The sequence below is a fragment of the Colletotrichum destructivum genome, chromosome 1, assembly GCF_034447905.1.
Source record: "Colletotrichum destructivum chromosome 1, complete sequence".
NCBI classification, from domain to species: domain Eukaryota; kingdom Fungi; phylum Ascomycota; class Sordariomycetes; order Glomerellales; family Glomerellaceae; genus Colletotrichum; species Colletotrichum destructivum.
The window spans coordinates 1777313-1794076 of record NC_085896.1 but is presented as its reverse complement, the minus strand read 5'-3'; the positions used below and the strand labels follow the sequence as shown (position 1 = coordinate 1794076).

The following is a 16764-nucleotide window of genomic DNA, read 5'->3' as shown; positions in this document are numbered from 1 at the left end:
GACCCGCGCCACCTATCGTTTATAATCTAACTCGAGGCGCGAAACGTCATATCTCAGATTCTGTCAAGGTATGTTGAATGCTTCGACAATCAGTATAAAGCCCAAGGTCGGGAATCAGACAGGCTCATCTTCTTTAGTATCATCACTCTCAACCACTTCTCAACAGGCCATCCGATAATTCCACGACCATCAAGATGAAGTGCACTTCCCTTCTCGCCCTTTTGGGCGCCAGCCTGGCCACCGCCCAGTTCACAAACCAGACCGAGCCCTTTTGGCTTAAGTTCACACCTCGCAACAGCAGCTCTGACGAAACCTACCTCACATCTTGCCATTCGGGCGCCGCCCAAGCTGGCCTCTGTCCGGAGAGCCAAAGCCCCGCCACGCACACGCAGTACTTCCTCAATGAGACCCAAACCAACTTCCGGGACTACGCCCTCGGTGCCCTGACCTGGAATCAGCCCTTGGGTAGCGCGGGCTCAGTCTCTTCCGGCATGGAGCTCAACCTGCAGCTCGTCTCCAACGGCGCCATTCCCATCTTCTCGCCCGGCAACGGAGCTCTGTTCAATCTAGGTTTCGACGAGAACGAGAAGCTCTTCATCCATTCCCGCGCCGACGACTCCAGGGCCACACCTAACGACCCTCACTTCTCCGAGGAGGTGTATTACCGCTGGCACATCTGTTGGACGTTTGTTGGCAACTACTACTACAAGTCTCTTGTCTGGATCACGGCCGGTGCTGCGTCCAACCCGTAAGACCCGTGGTTTATAACTCACGTCAAGGAATAACGTACTAACGAATCCACAGTACCTGTGCCGCCGTCGATGTTTATAGAGAATGGGCTTCGTCTTCCTGAATATTTTCGGTTCTACTGCCGGTCGTGACACGAGTACGGCCATAATGCCTTCAGCTAGAACCCCGGATTCGTCTCTAGCTCTGCTTAGAGATCAAGCCCAGCCTCACCAATCACGAAACATACAACCCACCACCACTCCTCGTCTGAGAGTTTCAAGGCTCCGTGGCTGGGGATATCAAACCTCACAATACCTAATAGTAATAATAAAACTGTATTTTTGATTCTTCAAGCTGCAGAGCTTCCTTGAATTCCTGTGAACCGTCGAGGGGTTTCAGACTTGAGCCAATAGTGCCAGCGGCTTACGGAATATGTTCCCTGTTCTCGAGAAGTTTTCAGCATTGAGTTGGGCAATGCTGGGAAGATAAAACTTTCGATATAGATCTGATGATTGCTGCTATTTCGACTGCCTGTCCCAAAAGCCAAACCTGCAGCCATTCAATTCTTTCGAATCAAGGCAGTATAATTTCCCTCTCAAGGACACTAACGCCTTTATTTGGTAACATGTTTTGACGATGCGGTGAAGCCGCTTCCATGGAAATTGCGGAGATTTGAGACCTGCTTCTGGCTGTCTCGCCGGTTGTGGTGATAGAGAGGCTTGGCAGAGCATACTCGTTGGCTGGCGGCATCAAAGCTACACGGTTGCATGGATTTGCAGACCGTTAACCTCCCTCCTAACTGCGGACCATCCCGTCTTGGTTTGAGTTCTTTCTATGGGCGAGGAAATAGGTCCGCTTCTTCCTGCTTCGTGACTCCCCTGATTCATGCAGGTGCAGTAACACCCCCTTGCTGGCGGCTGCGGGTGGCATGCCACGATGTGCTATAGTAGATCAACTCTCCAGCCTGGTCGAATATGGAATGCAGAGATCTGCACCTCACTGCGTCATTATCCTGCCAGTATCAACATCCTCTGTTGTGTCCCGCTATCGCCAACCCGCTTGCTTCTGCTCGTCGTCAAGATACTCGCCTCGAGCCATGGACATGGACATATGCCAAAAGTACTCGAGGGCGAGACAAGGACAAGAGAAAATGACGGCGCAAACGTGGACGGCGCCGAGAGAACCAAAGAGATCCGTTGAGTGAAGTAGGCCAAAGGCCATCTTGTGTTCGTTCGTTGTCAGTTGTCGGTTGCGTTGCCCACATCAATGCTTCATTGGTGCCCGCTTTCGCGCAACAGTCACAGCCGGCCAACTAGTGATACGGCCAACAAATGAAGCCGTTCTGGGTGCCGGATTCTCAGGGCAAGGTGTCGATCCAGTCTGGAGTTTGTGACCTAAAGCTCCTTACGGCCTACCAACTAACATGAAGAACAAGCCAAGGTTTGGATTTCCATCAAAAGAGCAAGAACTACTTGCTCAGCAGAGTCCCTTGCCATGAGAAGTGATGTCGCCCAGACGAAGCAGCATTGAGACCAGGTACAAGACAGATCTGGCGGCTTGGCATGCAAAAAGCCCTAACCGTGCTCCATCAAGCCTGGCAGCAACCGGTCTGAATTGGCATACCCGTCTTGTGCTTCGATCTAGAAACACTTGAGCGAGTGCTGAGACGGGAGTACTGAGACACCCGCGCGGGGTTGCGGATACGTGGAGTGACTGTGAGACAGTCGACCGAACCTGTTGACGCCATCTCCACATGCGGAGCGGCTGGGTTGACGGGCCGTCAATCATCATTTGAGTCTTGCCAACACCTCAACATGGAAACAATGGGATGCTCCTATCTTTGGGGCTGAAGCTCGACGTATGGAAAGAGACCGTCTGCCCCGACTATAAAGCGGCTTAAACTACCCGGCTCGAGTGATTGTAGCCAGACCTCTCTCAACCGTCCAGTGCCAAAGACCATTCAGATTCAAGCAGACTTTTAAGCACTCTCTTCTTCGGAAAACAGCAAAACAACCATCTAGCACTATCAACATGCCCGGCCTTCCCACTGCCACCGACGAGGAGATCGGCTTCCAGCCGCCTCCATCTAACCCTCTCGTCGCCCTGCCGGGCTCCGTCCCGGGCTGGGCAACGAGGGGGAAATCATGGAAGGCTTTGCCGCCGATGACCAACGAGCCCGTCGGCAGCCAGGACATTATGCACTTCAACCCGGTAATCATTCTCTTCATGTCCCTCGTCAAGTCCGAAGACCTCACCAGGGCCGTTCGGTCGGCCAAGCAGAAGGTCCCAGAGTTCATGGAGAACATGGAGATATCGGACGCCCAAAGCTTCTTCGTCTTCGCCAACAAGATGCTCAAGTGGACGCCGACCGAGAACGTCGAGGCCAAGGACATTTACGATATCCTCTGTCTGTTCTACTTTATCCTTGACCAGGAGCCGCTGCTGGGATTGCAGACGCCCATCCATCCAAGCTCGGTGGGCAAGCCCCTGAGCCCGCTGTCGAGCTGGATTGTGGTGTTTGCGCAGCTCATCGGGCTGTTCATGGACACGCCGGCGTCGATCAACGAGAAGACGTTCCAAACTTTTGTGGACTCGCCAAAGTATGCGCTCCACGAGGCGGTAATCCCCCCGGGCGGGTATCACACCTTTAACGACTTCTTCTCTCGACACCTCAAAGAGGACATGCGGCCCATCGCCGACAAGGACGACGACAGAGTCATCACCTACCCTGCGGATTGTACCTACGACAACTCCCTCCCCAACCAGAGCATCGTCAACATTCAGGACACGGGCGTCATCGAGATCAAGGGGCTTCCTTGGACCATTGGCACGTTGCTGCAGGGCAGCGAGTTCGCAGACGAGTTCAAGGGGGGCGTGTGGATGCATGCGTTTCTCAACACGTTCAACTATCACCGCCAGCACGCGCCCGTCTCTGGCAAGGTCATCGAAGCCAAGAACATCCAGGGCGCGGCCTACCTCGAGGTGGACCAACAGTGCCGACCCATTCGCAAGCTCTTCCTGACGGCCAAGGACATCGAGAAGGACCCCAAGTGCAGGCCTGAGGCGCCCGACTCGCCGGGGTACCAATTCCTGCAGACGAGGGGTCTGGTAGTCATCGAGAACCCGGTGCTCGGCAAGGTGGCCGTGCTGCCGATCGGCATGGCCATGGTTTCGTCGGTCAAGCTGTCGGTGCACGTGGGACAAGAGCTGAAGAAGGGCGACGAGATCTCGACCTTTTTGTTCGGCGGGTCGGACATTATCTGTGTGTTTGAGTCGAGTGCCGGGCTAAAGCCCGAGAACTTTGTCCCTTCGCCCAAGGACGACTACTCGAGGTACGGAAGCGTGCTGGCAAGGGCTCCCGGGCATGGTTCGAACGGGAGCTCCAACGGGCACCACTGATCGGGCGGGTCCAAGCAGTGGGTGTATCAGTGGTTTCCCCGTCCTCATGTTTGTAGTGCTGGCACTGGTAGTGTAGGCAACTCCGAATGACAAAATGGAAGCAAATTGTTACTCGACGTTGACCGTACGCACCCTCAAGGGTCAAGGGGACTGTTACGAGACGAGATTCCTGGCGAGGATTCGTGACATGTCCATGGCCCAGGACCAATAGGTACGCAGTATCCGTTCGTGCCCAACAGCGGGTTCTCGGTCGAGTCATCCAAGAGCCTCCACGAATTGCGACGACTTCTTTCATGACATCAGAGTCGCCGTGTCTGTTCCTGAAACAAACTCAGCTCGGTGGAGACCAGACGGGGACGAATGAATGCCTTGAAAATTGGCTAAAAAGCGCAAGAAGCGGACCGGCCCGTACACGACGGGTTTATGGACAGGATCGCGGAAAAGGGCGGTGACTGCAGTATGAGGGTATGCAACCGGGGGGGTCTACGGCTCGTATTCAGGGGTATTGGATGTCAGCCTTGAGGATTTTTGTGACATGAAAAAAGGCTCGATGCGAATTGGATGGCTGGGAAAACGGAGCCGGTCGAGGCTGGGTAACGTTGCCGCTTGTGCAGCTTGACGTGTCCGACTGTGGAACGCCGCTTTGACTGACGAGGGAAAGAGAGTCTTGGGCTGCACTTGTTTGCTGCTAAGAATAAGAAGCGGTCGAGGGAGTATGCTGTTACACGGGTGACTCATTTCCCCCTCCTCAGCCTGGAAGGCACCTTACTTCTGTTCAGTTCCCAACGTTTCGTTGTATCGAGTAACACAATGTCTATCTCGATTCTCGACGGGGAGAAATAAAAAAGTTCTATCAAGAGCCCTAAGACAAAGCTGCGCCTGGGTTCAGTTCATCTAAATTACCCCAGCCACCCATTTGCTTGAATGGATTGGCAACCCAGTCATTCAGTGGACCCATTTCACGTGCAGATAAGAGCTTCACCCAATCGATAGACTGCTGACGGTCGCTAGCACAGGGGGGTGTGACGCCAAGCAATGCCTCGTTACCCCGCGCAACCACGTCTGCCGGTCGGGTCGGGTTCCAGGTGTCAGCGCAGACCAGCAACCTGCGCTTGCTGGTGAGCTCACAGACAGAGGGCGCAAACCCAACCCACTCACTCACTCACTCTCTTCCTCTCACTCTCCCTCTCTCTCTTCCATTGGGAGAAATTTGCGTAGCCTCTCCCCATTTCCCGGTTTCCAAGGACAGTTCACCTCGAGGTCTGTTTTCGAGAGACTTCCTGGTTCACATTCGCAATTTTGCAAAGCAGAGTTTCTTTGCGTCACCACATTCAACTTACACCAACACCAACACCGAAATCCCCCACTTACCTCCGGGCTACACGACGACCGATATCTAGGGACTCCCTTCCCCGGCCACCTCATTCCAAGACAATACATTCTTTCGGGGGTCCCTTTCCGAATCGAGTCGTCCACGATAGAAAAGAGACACAAACGGGTATCCCGCATTCCGCATCTCGACCGCATCATCGACTGAAGGTCCTTACTGTCCGTCGTCGCCATTATGGCGCCGGCAGATGGGTTCTCGGCGCCGGGGGTCGCTTCGTACGACTCCAACACAATGTCGGTCGGCGACGGCACCTGGGACTTTGATAAGAATACCTTCCTGTTGCCTAACCTAGTCGGCCTCAACTTCGAGACGATGCAATACAATGGTCAGTATGCGTCGGGTCGTGCACCGGCTCAGGAAACCGACTAACACGTGCAACCTAGGCATGGGCAATCGCTTCTCGACGGTCGCCCAGTACCACACTCTGGTGCTCGCCCACGGCGTCATGGCCGCCATCATCTTCCTCCTTATCGTCCCGGTCTCCGTCTTCACGGCTCGGTTCTACACAGCGAAGCCTGGTTATGCGATACCTTATCACGCGCAACTGAACATCCTCGCGGTGCTGATGCTTATCGCCGTCTTCGCCCTGGGCTGGTTCGCCGTCGGCCCCGAGCGAAGTTTGACTAACCCGCACCATGCTATAGGTCTGGCCATCTTCATCATGTTTCTGCTACAGATCATAGGCGGCCGGCTTGTGAGACACATTCGAGGACGCTCGATCCGGAAGATGTTTCATCGCTGGAGCGGAAGGCTCATTGCGCTCCTCGGCATTATCCAGGTTCCCCTCGGTCTAACGCTCTATGGCTCGCCCAAGTGGACCTTCATCATCTACTCGCTCTGGGTCGCTTTCCTTCTGCTCGTCTATTTTGTTCTCAGTTACCGTGCCGAGGGCGCTGATCGTGGTCGCGACATCTACATCAGTGGTGGCCGTTCTGAAGGCCCGAGCGGCGTCACGGGGTCGGAATACTACAGCGACGTGTACACCGAGAAGTCCAAGGGCCGCAAATGGTTGGCGCCTCTTGCGGCCGGTGCGACCATCGCAGCCCTGTTCAGTCGCAAGAAGTCCAAGGAGAAGGAGAAGGAGCTCAGCCGCGAGAGATCCAAGTCGAGGAGTCGCAGCCGCGGGCCAGAGGTGATAGGTTCTAGGCGGGGTTCGGCGAGTTATCTCACCTCTAGAAGGGGCTCAGACACATACCTCGAAGATGAGAAGTTCACCGAAGTGGACTCCCGACGGGATGGCAAGAAGTCTGGAGGCGGTTTCATGTCGAAGCTGTTCGGCGTCGGCGCCGCCTTTGGGGCCGGCAAGCTGGTCTCCAATCTCATAAAGCGAAAGGAGAAGCAGCCATACGACGAAGAATACTCGGCGGTTTCGGCAGAGACCCCAAGACGCCGCCCAAGCCGAAGCTACCCTGCCACCAGTGAATACACCGATTACACTGACTGGACCGAGGACACTCCACCGCCTAGACGTGGACCTCGTGATGGTTCCATCCTACCACCCCCTGGAGGCCCAACAGCTGCAGCCGCAGCTCTCAGTGCTGCCGAGCCACGAACAAATCGACCCCCGCATGCAAGGACCCGTTCGCAGTACAGTTTCGAGGACTCGGAATACTCATCATATGTCAGCCCATCCAGACGGAAAGATGACCCACCCGCCGGTCCCGCGGGCGGGGCCGCAAAGGGCATCTTGGCCGGCCTGGGTCTGGGGTGGTTTGCCAAGAAGCTGGCCGACCGCAAGTCGAAGCGCACAGAGGAGCAAAGAATCCGAGACGAGGAAGAGATGAGGTCAGGATTCACCGAATCAAGGTACACTGCAGATGGGTTCTCATCACCTTCCCGCGATCGACGGGGCTCCCGGCGTGTCAGCGGACGTCGCCCGAGACCGCCCATGTCGGCTTTGAGCACCGAAATCACACAGTTGACCGAATCTTCCGAGCTGGAGCCTCGACCTGCTGGCGCCGGCTACGGGGGGCCACCGATGCCACCCCTATCTGCGGGACCCCCGCCAACGATGATGCACACCGGGCCAGGAGGGCCTCCTGTTTACCCTGTCGGTCATTCGCAAACAATGTCAAGACACGATGTCCTCGAACCAGTCGGCATGCCTCCAATGCCCCCGGACCCAGCAGGCCTACTCCACCGCGAGTCTGAGAGCGAGGTCTACATGTCACCTAGCGGGAGGCCCCACCGACGAGACTCGTCCAAACGCAGGAGAGCCGGAGAAGAGGCGGCGGCTGCTGCAGTTGCGTCGGCCAGTGCGCTTGCAGCGGCAGAGGACCGCCGCCGCGCCCACTCGGAGCGCTCGCAACCTGTGAGCGTCAAAGTCAGGGTTCACGACGACAAGGACAGAAACATTACGCTACGGAGACTGACCGAGGAGGAAGCGGCCGCCAACAGGCGCGGGGAAAGCAGGAGGAGACGCGGCTCAGTCAGCAGTTTATCCGGAATCGAAGTCGGCAGTGGCCGACGTTACCGTCGCGACTCGAGTCAGAGACGAGCCGAATCAGCAGCGGAGCACGTTGTCGAGGCCGGAGACCCCCTGCCGCCGCCGAACCCCGCATTCGCTGCGGGCAGAAAGCCAAAAGACTCGGCCTACTACTCGGGAGGCCCGCCGGTGCAATCGACGCCGATGGCCGGCGCTACTGTCTCTAGCATAGGCAGCGAGAATACTCATGGTACCTGGAGCCAAATGAGCCCTTCGCCCAGCGCACCCCAGACTAACCCTGTTGGGTCCGCAGCGGCCGATAACCGTCGGAGGAGGAGACAGGAGCGTAGACGAAGCAGCTCGAGCCGACCGACAGGGGCGGACATGTTCGATTAGCAGAATTGAATGTACGACGACGGCGGAGAGTATGTCGACGACAAGCAACGATGACGATGACGAACAAACGAAAGACGAAGAACGGCCCACGACCGAGACGATGTTGATGCGAGTTCCCTCAAGGATAGGCACAGAATTAAAAGAAAAAGAATCAATCAAAAACCGCATAACCAGCGATAGGATACGATTTGGCATGGAAACAGTCATCAGGATGCATTGGGTCGGTAACCCTATCGCAACCCGTGGCGACAGGGCCGAGAGTTTCGAGAGGAGTTTATGGAGTTTTGTGCCCCGGGGCATTTTCACCAAGGAGGGGGAAGCTGGAGCATGTCGTGCTCCCTTGACCAACTTTGACGAGTTCAAGGGATCAAAGATAAAGGCATTGCAGGCTTTTTTTTTTTTTTTTTTTTTTGCGTCTACCAATCAATGTATGAAGGATCATGCGAGCATTTCTCTTGATGGACTCCTGTACGAAAGAAAGAGTAACGCAGTGTGTAATTGTGATGGGTATAATTGGAAATCTCCTTCACAGCCCATGCATGAAAGTCATCTATACTGTTATGTGCTTCTGTGTAAAATTGCTGCATACGGCCTCACTTTGACTTCTATCCATATGTTGAAGTAACTGGGCGTTTGATTCATGGTGTGGATTCGTCGGCTGCGTGCCGTGCCAATCTAAGCAGGCTAAGCTGCTTCTTATATCTCGCGTTCTACTTCAAACATGACTCTCCTCCTAGTTGTCCTTCCACATTCTAAGGCAATGACGGTGAAAGTGAAGAGGGAAAATACTATCCCTGTCTTGTTGTTCCCTTTGATGCACTCCGTTCCAACATATTATCTCGACTCAAGAAGAAGAACAAAGAGAAAAACAAGGGGGAGAGAGAAAGGGAAATTGAAGGCTGGCAGAGCCCTTCTGTTTGGTCATTTCATGAGTCCGAACTCCTCGCATGCCTCCAAAGTCGTTAATCCAATTTCAAGGCTGATGGATGATGAATAACCTCAGGCCATTCTCTTTACGTTTCCTTGATGTAATTCCAGCGCCAAATGAATGAAAACCCAAGTACCCTTCCGTTTCTTAGTACTCGGCACCACCAAAACTCTTGTTTCTCGTGAGGGTCGCACGCTTAATGCTGGCCCGCGGGAGATGCTCGTAGCTCTTGTTGCGGTTTCGGGCCGTGCCGGGACGGCTTCCCGGACCCCCAGTACCCTCGCCCTCCTCGGCGACGATCATGGCGTCAGCCGGCATCGATGCGCTCTCTTTAATGCTGGCCACGAAGAAGGACGACACCAAAACGGCAATACCGCCGAGTGCCAGAACAATGGCGATGGAATGGTCGCCTGGTGTACCGCGGGGCTTCTGCCAGATTCGGAAGATAATGCTCGAGCCGACGGTGGCGATGATCTGGGGAGCGGCGATGGCCATGTTGTGGATACCGAGGATGACACCTGCCTGGTCAGTCTCCTCGCCGTCACTCAGGTCTGAGTCGGCGACTGAGTTCAAGGAGGGCGACGCCGGACCCTCAGCATTCCTACTGGGGCTAAACTGCCGTTGCTTCGCCTGCCGGATCTTTGCATCTCTTCGGCTGATCTCGGCGCTGATGATGGCCCAGGGTGCCCACAAAGTCATTGCCCAAGTGATTCCCACCAGACCGATCAGAGCCGTCGCTGCCTCTACCGTGCGAACGATGACGGTGCAGAACATGGCGCCGGCAAAGAGGATGAGGGAGGCAAACCATGCGCGCTTGAGGGTGAAGCCGGGAATCTGCAGCTTATCGAGCCAAGAGGACTTTTCGTTTTCAAATTCTGCGCTGTCGGAGTCTGCCGGGAGGTCACCGATCGGCTGACTGTCGTAGGTGGGGGCAACGAAGAATGGGAGGAAGACGTTCGTAAGCAAGCTGACTACGGAGTTGATGAGAAGAGCAAAGGTTCCGATCCGGGTCGCGCGTTCGTAAAGTCGATCAAGCTCCTCCGGGGTCATATGAGGGTTGGCCTCCAGGTAAGGCTCGACGTAAATCTCGCCAATGTACGAGGAGGTGTAGAAGAGCAGCGGGAAAAAGCCGATCCAGGCGCAGAACTGGACTTGGCAAACCCTCCTGATCTGAGGCGGCAGACGCTTAATGGACGCAAATATCTTCTTGAAAAAGGAAAAGACACCGGGCTTGCCCAGAACTGGAGGGCCCTCGAGCCGAGGGTCGCGTTCCTTGATCAGAGTCGTGCTCACCACAATAGTTATTGCAAGGGCTATGCTGGCAATAGCACACAGGACCTTGAACTGGGTGTCGCCGAGGAACCAGAGGTAGGTCGGCAAGTTGACGTAGCCCGCGACGTATCCGATAATGTTTCCAAAGCCTGTGATTCGACTTGCCATGGCATTGGCGGCCTCCTGTTGATGGGGCGGCGCACAGTCCACAATGAAGGCCCTGATGGCGGCTTGCACGGTGTTGATGGCAAAGTCGAGGACGTAGATGCCCACGACGGCGACGCAGATGACGGTGTTTTTGACGGCCTGAGACTCGAGGTCTGCGCCGAATAAACCCAAGATGCCGCCCACGATTTCTTTGGTCCAAGCCAAGAACATCAAGGAGATAATGGTTGCGACGGCTCCGCCGAGCATGAAGGGTTTCCGCTTGCCCCACGGCAGACGGCAGTTGTCGCTCAGCATGCCAACGTAGGGCTGAACCAGCGTGCCGGTAAGCGGGCCAGCAATCCACACCAAGGCCATCAATGATTTGCTCAACCCCAGGGAGAGCAGGTAGGGAGACCCGTTAGACAGCTCAACAGACCATGCAATTTGCAAACCGCCGATGCTGATGGTGAGGAGGATCAGATACCAGACGCTCTTGGTCTGTTGGGTGTCCTCTTGGTCTCCCAGAAACGAGTTACCATCGGCGAGCTCGTCATCCTCGTCATCGCTGGTCGGGAATAGTAATGGCGATCGCTCACTGGCTACCCCTCTCTCCTGTTTGGGGTTTGATTGCGCAGACTGGGTGCTCTGCTCGATGGAGGGCATCGGACGGCCCTTCCTAGGGGAATGAGATTGTGATGAAGGCATGTTCGATCGCGAAAGGCGTCAGGCTACAACACCCACGAAATGGAGCGATTCGGGAGATGGTATTCGGACAAGCCCACTAGCGGGGCAACCTGGGGAGCGGTCGTTCAATTGGGCGTCAAGTTTCGATGCTGGGCAGCAGACGATAGACTGGTCGAGCAATCAATCCCTGAGAGAAGCGTACTTAAATGTCGAATGCGCTGCGTGGTGGTTGTGAGAAAGGCCGGCTGTGGCCGAAAAAAAAACAAATGTTGTGCGGGTGTCACGCGGTCAAGTAGGAGGATGCCACGAGACCCCGAACACGGGCTGCTGGTACGGGGTGATTTGATTTCTGACGATGACAGCCGGCGGCAGGAGTTTGCGTCATTCGCTGGCTACAAACTGCGCCCTAGCAGAATGACCAACTAACCGGTGCAGGTCGGTTCCTGATTCGAGCCCAGGCTATGCAGTCGTGAGCGGGCGAGAGCAGGTGATGGCGAATGAGAGCGAGGACCGCCCACTGATGTGGTGTGCTAGGGTTGCGCCTGAATGTCCAATGTACCTAATGTTCAGGTAAGAAGATGCCTGGTTTGGACAAGCTCGATACTTGTCAGTGCGAGTTAGCGGGTGGCGGGAGAGCGGCAGACGAATGCGCCGTCGGGTTCCGGTGGCACTGGTGAGAATCCAGGGGGTGGATTGCCGCCGAACGGGGTCGTAAGAAGAGGCGAGGGAGAATGCAGCTGTCGATGGGTGACGAACTGACAAGGACGTCTTTGGGCCAGTCTGCAAGCCCGGCGAGTAGCACGTTGTGTATTGGAGACTAAGGTAGTCGAATGGATATACGCTCATACACCACGCCTGACACTAGTATACTGCTGCTAGGGGTGGTAGTTGTGGTGGCGAGGTGTTCATACAAGCTGTGTGAGTGAGGTTCCAGATACGCAGCGGTGGAGGTGGAGGGGGGAAAGTGCTTGTATTTAATCGTTTGGGATAAAGCCAGTTGAGTGGTGGACTTGATAGAATCTTCCACGGGTAGCAAGACGGCGTAGGCTCCGAAGAGGGAAGAAGGGGTAAGTCCCGGTAACCGAGAGTCTAAGCTGCCGCTTGCATTTCCTACCTAGGTTAGGTAAGTCGCGATGGCATCGCACAGTGACGCCGAACGGTGAAAGAAGAGAGGCGGGCAGGCAGGCCTTGCTTCCAGGCCTGTCGTGTTCCCTCCCAAGGGTACCCCCGCATCCAGTACGTCATGCCCGTAGCTCCTTGTCCCGCCCGCCCCATTTGCTCCTATCTTTTTTTTAGGGGTTTCTTTGGTTCCCGGGTGTTGACCGTTCGCTGGCTCTCTGCGCTATCTCGAAGTCCTGCACGACGACGTTGTCATTGTGTCATTAATGTTCTTCTCAATCAACCGGGACGAATGAATCAACGGGCTTGTTTTGATTTCCGAGCATCCACGTAGCAACCTCGACTCTAAAATGAAGAGGAAGAGTAAGAGGAAATGAAAGAGAAGAAGGGAGGGAGGGGGAAAACAGAACACCTCTCCTTCCTCTAGAAACCCAACCTCTACGTGTTTCCTCCATCACTTATCGTGGACTCGTGTGCAAGCCTCGTGCGCTCTGCATAATACTTCTTTAGGTCAAGTAAGGTACCGTAGGGCATAATCTCACCATCTGGTCATCTCATGTCGGATCGCAACCCCGTGTCGTCGCGTATATGGAAGAGCAGCCGTCTCCGGCTGACGGTACCATCCATCCGGCTGATGGAGTCCCCCTCACGAGTGATCTTGATCAAGTGCTACCCCAACTTCCTAACAAGTCCTACGGCAGCACCCTCTCAGGCGCCGAGTGCCACCATCCACGACACCCTCCGCATAGACGCTCCCTCCGACCGTGTCCAATGGGTCTGGGCTTCTTTCCGCTGCGGAAAACAATGGGGTTCAGCTGCGTTGGGCCCGCGTTGGCCGAGATTCCATCCACAGAGATCTAGACCTCTGCTGGTGCAGATGGAGCAAAGCACGTGCCAATACCATACCATATGAAGTCATGCCTTCTCTTACGCTCGCAACGGCCAAGCTCGGTCCAACACAAATGTGATTCGAATGGACTCTCCGATAGCGTATTGCAGCGGATATCTTGGTTGTAGGTAAACAAACAAGAAAGGAAGAAAGATATTTTTCAAACATCTCAGGCGTTACCATTAGATACCTATCCTGCTGGCTGTTTCTGATAGCAATGTTAATCCTGGTCGTTGCATCCGCGTCCCACGGGGCCACAGGCCAGTTGGATCTATTCCGTGTTTGGGAGGGAGCAGCTACAACTCCCTTCGGTCCCCCGTACCAGGTACTTCGAGATCGACGCTTGGCGCTCAACGTTCAACCTTCTGCTAGTTACACCTACCCGCACCCCGTTGTAGCTCTACCACCCCGCCGAGGCTGCGCAAGCAAACCCGTCAGTGACCCTTTCGACGACCAATCACCGTAGGTCTTGAGAGCCACTTTCAGCCATCCGCCGCTGGCTAGTGGCTGGCTTCTGCCGTAGCCTGCATTTGTTCATCCAGTGGACACCTCTACGAAGTCGGAGCCAGCCTAGTATTCTTTGCATTGGCATTGAAGCCTGTCGACACATCTCGAAAGCTGCCTTCCACCCTCGTCGCCAGTCCACGAACTCCCGTCGAACCGACTCCCCCATCTTTCACTCTGCGGCGTCCGACGAGCCGGTCTGTTCATGATCGTCATTCATCGTTTTCGGAGCTCACGCGCGAGCCGCTGGCCTGCCTGCCGCTTCCCCCTCCATTCTGGATCTTACTCCGTCGCCAATCCGTGAAAGCCGAAACCGCCGCAAACCCGCAATCTCAACATGGTATCGGCGACGGATATCGCCGGGGCGACCCTGCGCCTTGTTCGTACGTCTTCTCGACCCCTGCCTTTCCGACTTGAAGAGCGCAAGCTGATATGACCGTGCCAGAACGCGCCGCCGAAGAAGGCGACCCGGAGAGTATGCTGCCGGCCACTCCCTTCCAGCCCTTGCGTGTCCGACGATATTTGCGACTGACCCTATACCGCAGGCTCCGATGGGTCCCAAAAGGAGATCTTCGCTGCATGGGCGCTGTTCATCTCCATCATGCTTCTCATCACCGCTTTCCTGACCAGCTACTTCCTCCAAGAAAGAAAGATTGAGGCCGTACACGAGACCGTCATCTCCATCTTTGCAGGTTCGTCCTCGTCGTCTCATTGCCACCTGCTGGGTAGCATCTGACACCCGCTCCAGGAATGACTGTCGGCCTTCTGCTGCTCGTGACCTCTGGCGATTCGATCCGAAACCTCATCAGCTTCGACTACCAAATCTTCTTCAACCTACTGCTTCCTCCGATCATCCTAGCTTCGGGCTACGAGCTACATCAGGCCAATTTCTTTAGGAACATGGGTACCATCTTGACTTTCGCTTTCGCCGGGACGTTCCTATCGGCTGTAGTGATCGGTCTCATCCTCTGGCTTTACGCCTTGACGGGGGTCGAATCCATCAGCATGTCGTTTGTCGATGCTATTTCTGTCGGCGCGACTCTGTCGGCTACTGACCCTGTGACGATTCTGGCCATCTTCAACTCGTACAAGGTTGATCCCAAACTTTACACCATTATTTTTGGGGAGTCGATTCTTAACGATGCCATTGCTATCGTCATCTTCGACACGGCTCAGAAGTACAAGAAAGGTGACGCGTCTAAGCTTGGTTTCTTGAGCTTTTTCGAGGGTATCGGCATCTTCTTGATCGTTTTCTTCGGTAGTATGTTGATCGGTGTGGTTGTGGGCGTTCTAATGGCGCTGCTTCTGAAGCTCACATACATTCGACGATACCCCAAGAACGAGAGCTGTCTCGTTGTGCTGGTTGCATATGCCACCTACTTCTTCTCCCATGCCATTCACATGTCCGGTAAGAACCTCCTAATAAGCCCCTACTCTTCTATCCAGCTGAGTGTATTGTTGACAATCTCGTAGGCATTGTATCTTTGCTGTTTTGTGGCATTACATTGAAGCATTACGCCTATTTCAACATGTCTCGGCGAACCCAGCTTACGACTAAGTTCATATTCCAGATTCTCGCTCAGCTGTCTGAGAATTTCATCTTCATTTACCTCGGGCTCGCATTGTTCACGGATAACGCCTTGCAATTCCGACCTCTACTCATTATCATCACCGTCTGCGCAGTCTGTGCCGCGCGATGGGTGGCGGTGTTCCCCTTATCCCGTCTCATCAACTGGGTCATCCGTTACAGGGCCCGTCGAAGAGGCGGAGACGTGAGCGATGAGCTTCCCTATAACTACCAGGCCATGCTATTCTGGGCTGGCCTGCGCGGAGCCGTCGGCGTTGCTCTTGCGGCATTGCTCACTGGCGAGAACTCGTATGCCTTGAAGGCCACGGTTTTGGTGGTTGTGGTGCTTACCGTCATCATCTTCGGTGGCACAACGGCGCGTATGTTGGAAATCCTCGGTATCCAGACCGGGGTTGTAGACGAGATCGATAGCGACGATGAGTTCGATATTGAAACGTTCAGCGGCGGTCAGTATGCTAAGCGCACCGGCACTGGTATTGGCTACACTCCCCGACGGAATGGCAGCCTGTCGCTGGACAACATTGGGTTGCGCAACGGCGCACGGCCACCCGTGGGAGGAGAGCGCAGTAGTTATGTGTCCGGCTCACACTCGCCAAATCCGATCAAGAGACAGTCGAGTCACAGCCGCAAGAACTCCGAGGTCGAGAGGACCGATCTCTTGGGCCGCAGCGGCAACACGACGGATTCGGACTTGGAAAGCGACATTGACACGTCGGACCTCCCGCCCCCGGCGCGTCGGGAACCTCGCCGGAGGAGCCCCACAATCACCGGCGCGTCGCAATCATCAGCGACGTCGGGTGGCCTTCTCGCGCAAACCGAACCCGTGGGCGCTGTGGCCACGGCGCCCCATCACGTCTCGGCAACGTCTGCCATCAGACAACTCTTCAGCCATGGCGCCGAGGATGCGGCGGGTCTGTTCAGGCAGCTGGACGAGGACTACATCAAGCCGAAGCTGCTGCTCGACGGAGGGAGCAGCAGCCGGGGGAACGGCTCCGGTTCAGGCCCGGGCCCGGGCCAGGTTTAGCTTGATAGTATTGACCGATGTGCTATTTAAGTGTCGATGGGTTTCTTGCAAATGCCATTCAAAGGCGGTTGGGTTCCCTTTAAAATCGGGCAGTGTAACGCACTCCTGGGCGATTCTGGGAGGCCCAAGCATGACGGCGGCGTTCTGGGTGTATATCAATAGAGCTGGGTTCTTTCCGAAAGACATACGTTTCTTCTTCAAGGGTGAATGTGATGAAAGTGATCTGCTTTGTCAATGGTTGTTGCAAGTACCCGCTAGTTGTCTGATGGC

At 55.3% G+C, this 16764-nt stretch overlaps 5 protein-coding genes across 5 annotated transcripts; 4 read left to right on the top strand and 1 right to left on the bottom strand.

Annotated features, from left to right (window-relative positions):
- Positions 1–158: 158 nt before the first annotated feature.
- On the top strand, positions 159–1053 carry CDEST_00556 (uncharacterized protein). Its single transcript, XM_062916715.1, has 2 exons — positions 159–748; positions 805–1053. Exons 1-2 carry the CDS (start codon positions 195–197, stop codon positions 851–853), a joined length of 603 nt encoding a protein of 200 aa, XP_062772766.1. The 5' UTR covers positions 159–194; the 3' UTR covers positions 854–1053.
- Positions 1054–2760: 1707 nt separating this feature from the next.
- On the top strand, positions 2761–4235 carry CDEST_00555 (uncharacterized protein; the record flags this gene model as incomplete). The annotated part of the gene is made up of 1 exon (XM_062916714.1): positions 2761–4235. One exon carries the CDS (start codon positions 2761–2763, stop codon positions 4126–4128), a length of 1368 nt encoding a protein of 455 aa, XP_062772765.1. The 3' UTR covers positions 4129–4235.
- A 1045-nt stretch (positions 4236–5280) lies between these two features.
- On the top strand, positions 5281–9184 carry CDEST_00554 (Putative cytochrome b561/ferric reductase transmembrane, MFS transporter superfamily). Its single transcript, XM_062916713.1, has 2 exons — positions 5281–5843; positions 5902–9184. The coding sequence occupies exons 1-2, from the start codon at positions 5693–5695 to the stop codon at positions 8337–8339; spliced, it is 2589 nt and encodes an 862-aa protein (XP_062772764.1). The 5' UTR covers positions 5281–5692; the 3' UTR covers positions 8340–9184.
- A 1-nt stretch (position 9185) lies between these two features.
- On the bottom strand, positions 9186–12295 carry CDEST_00553 (Putative MFS transporter superfamily). The gene has a single exon (XM_062916712.1). The coding sequence runs from the start codon at positions 11389–11391 to the stop codon at positions 9415–9417; it is 1977 nt and encodes a 658-aa protein (XP_062772763.1). The 5' UTR covers positions 11392–12295; the 3' UTR covers positions 9186–9414.
- A 1568-nt stretch (positions 12296–13863) lies between these two features.
- CDEST_00552 (Putative cation/H+ exchanger, cation/H+ exchanger, CPA1 family) lies at positions 13864–16678 on the top strand. The gene is made up of 5 exons (XM_062916711.1): positions 13864–14265; positions 14328–14357; positions 14428–14574; positions 14631–15290; positions 15356–16678. Exons 1-5 carry the CDS (start codon positions 14220–14222, stop codon positions 16492–16494), a joined length of 2022 nt encoding a protein of 673 aa, XP_062772762.1. The 5' UTR covers positions 13864–14219; the 3' UTR covers positions 16495–16678.
- Positions 16679–16764: the final 86 nt, after the last annotated feature.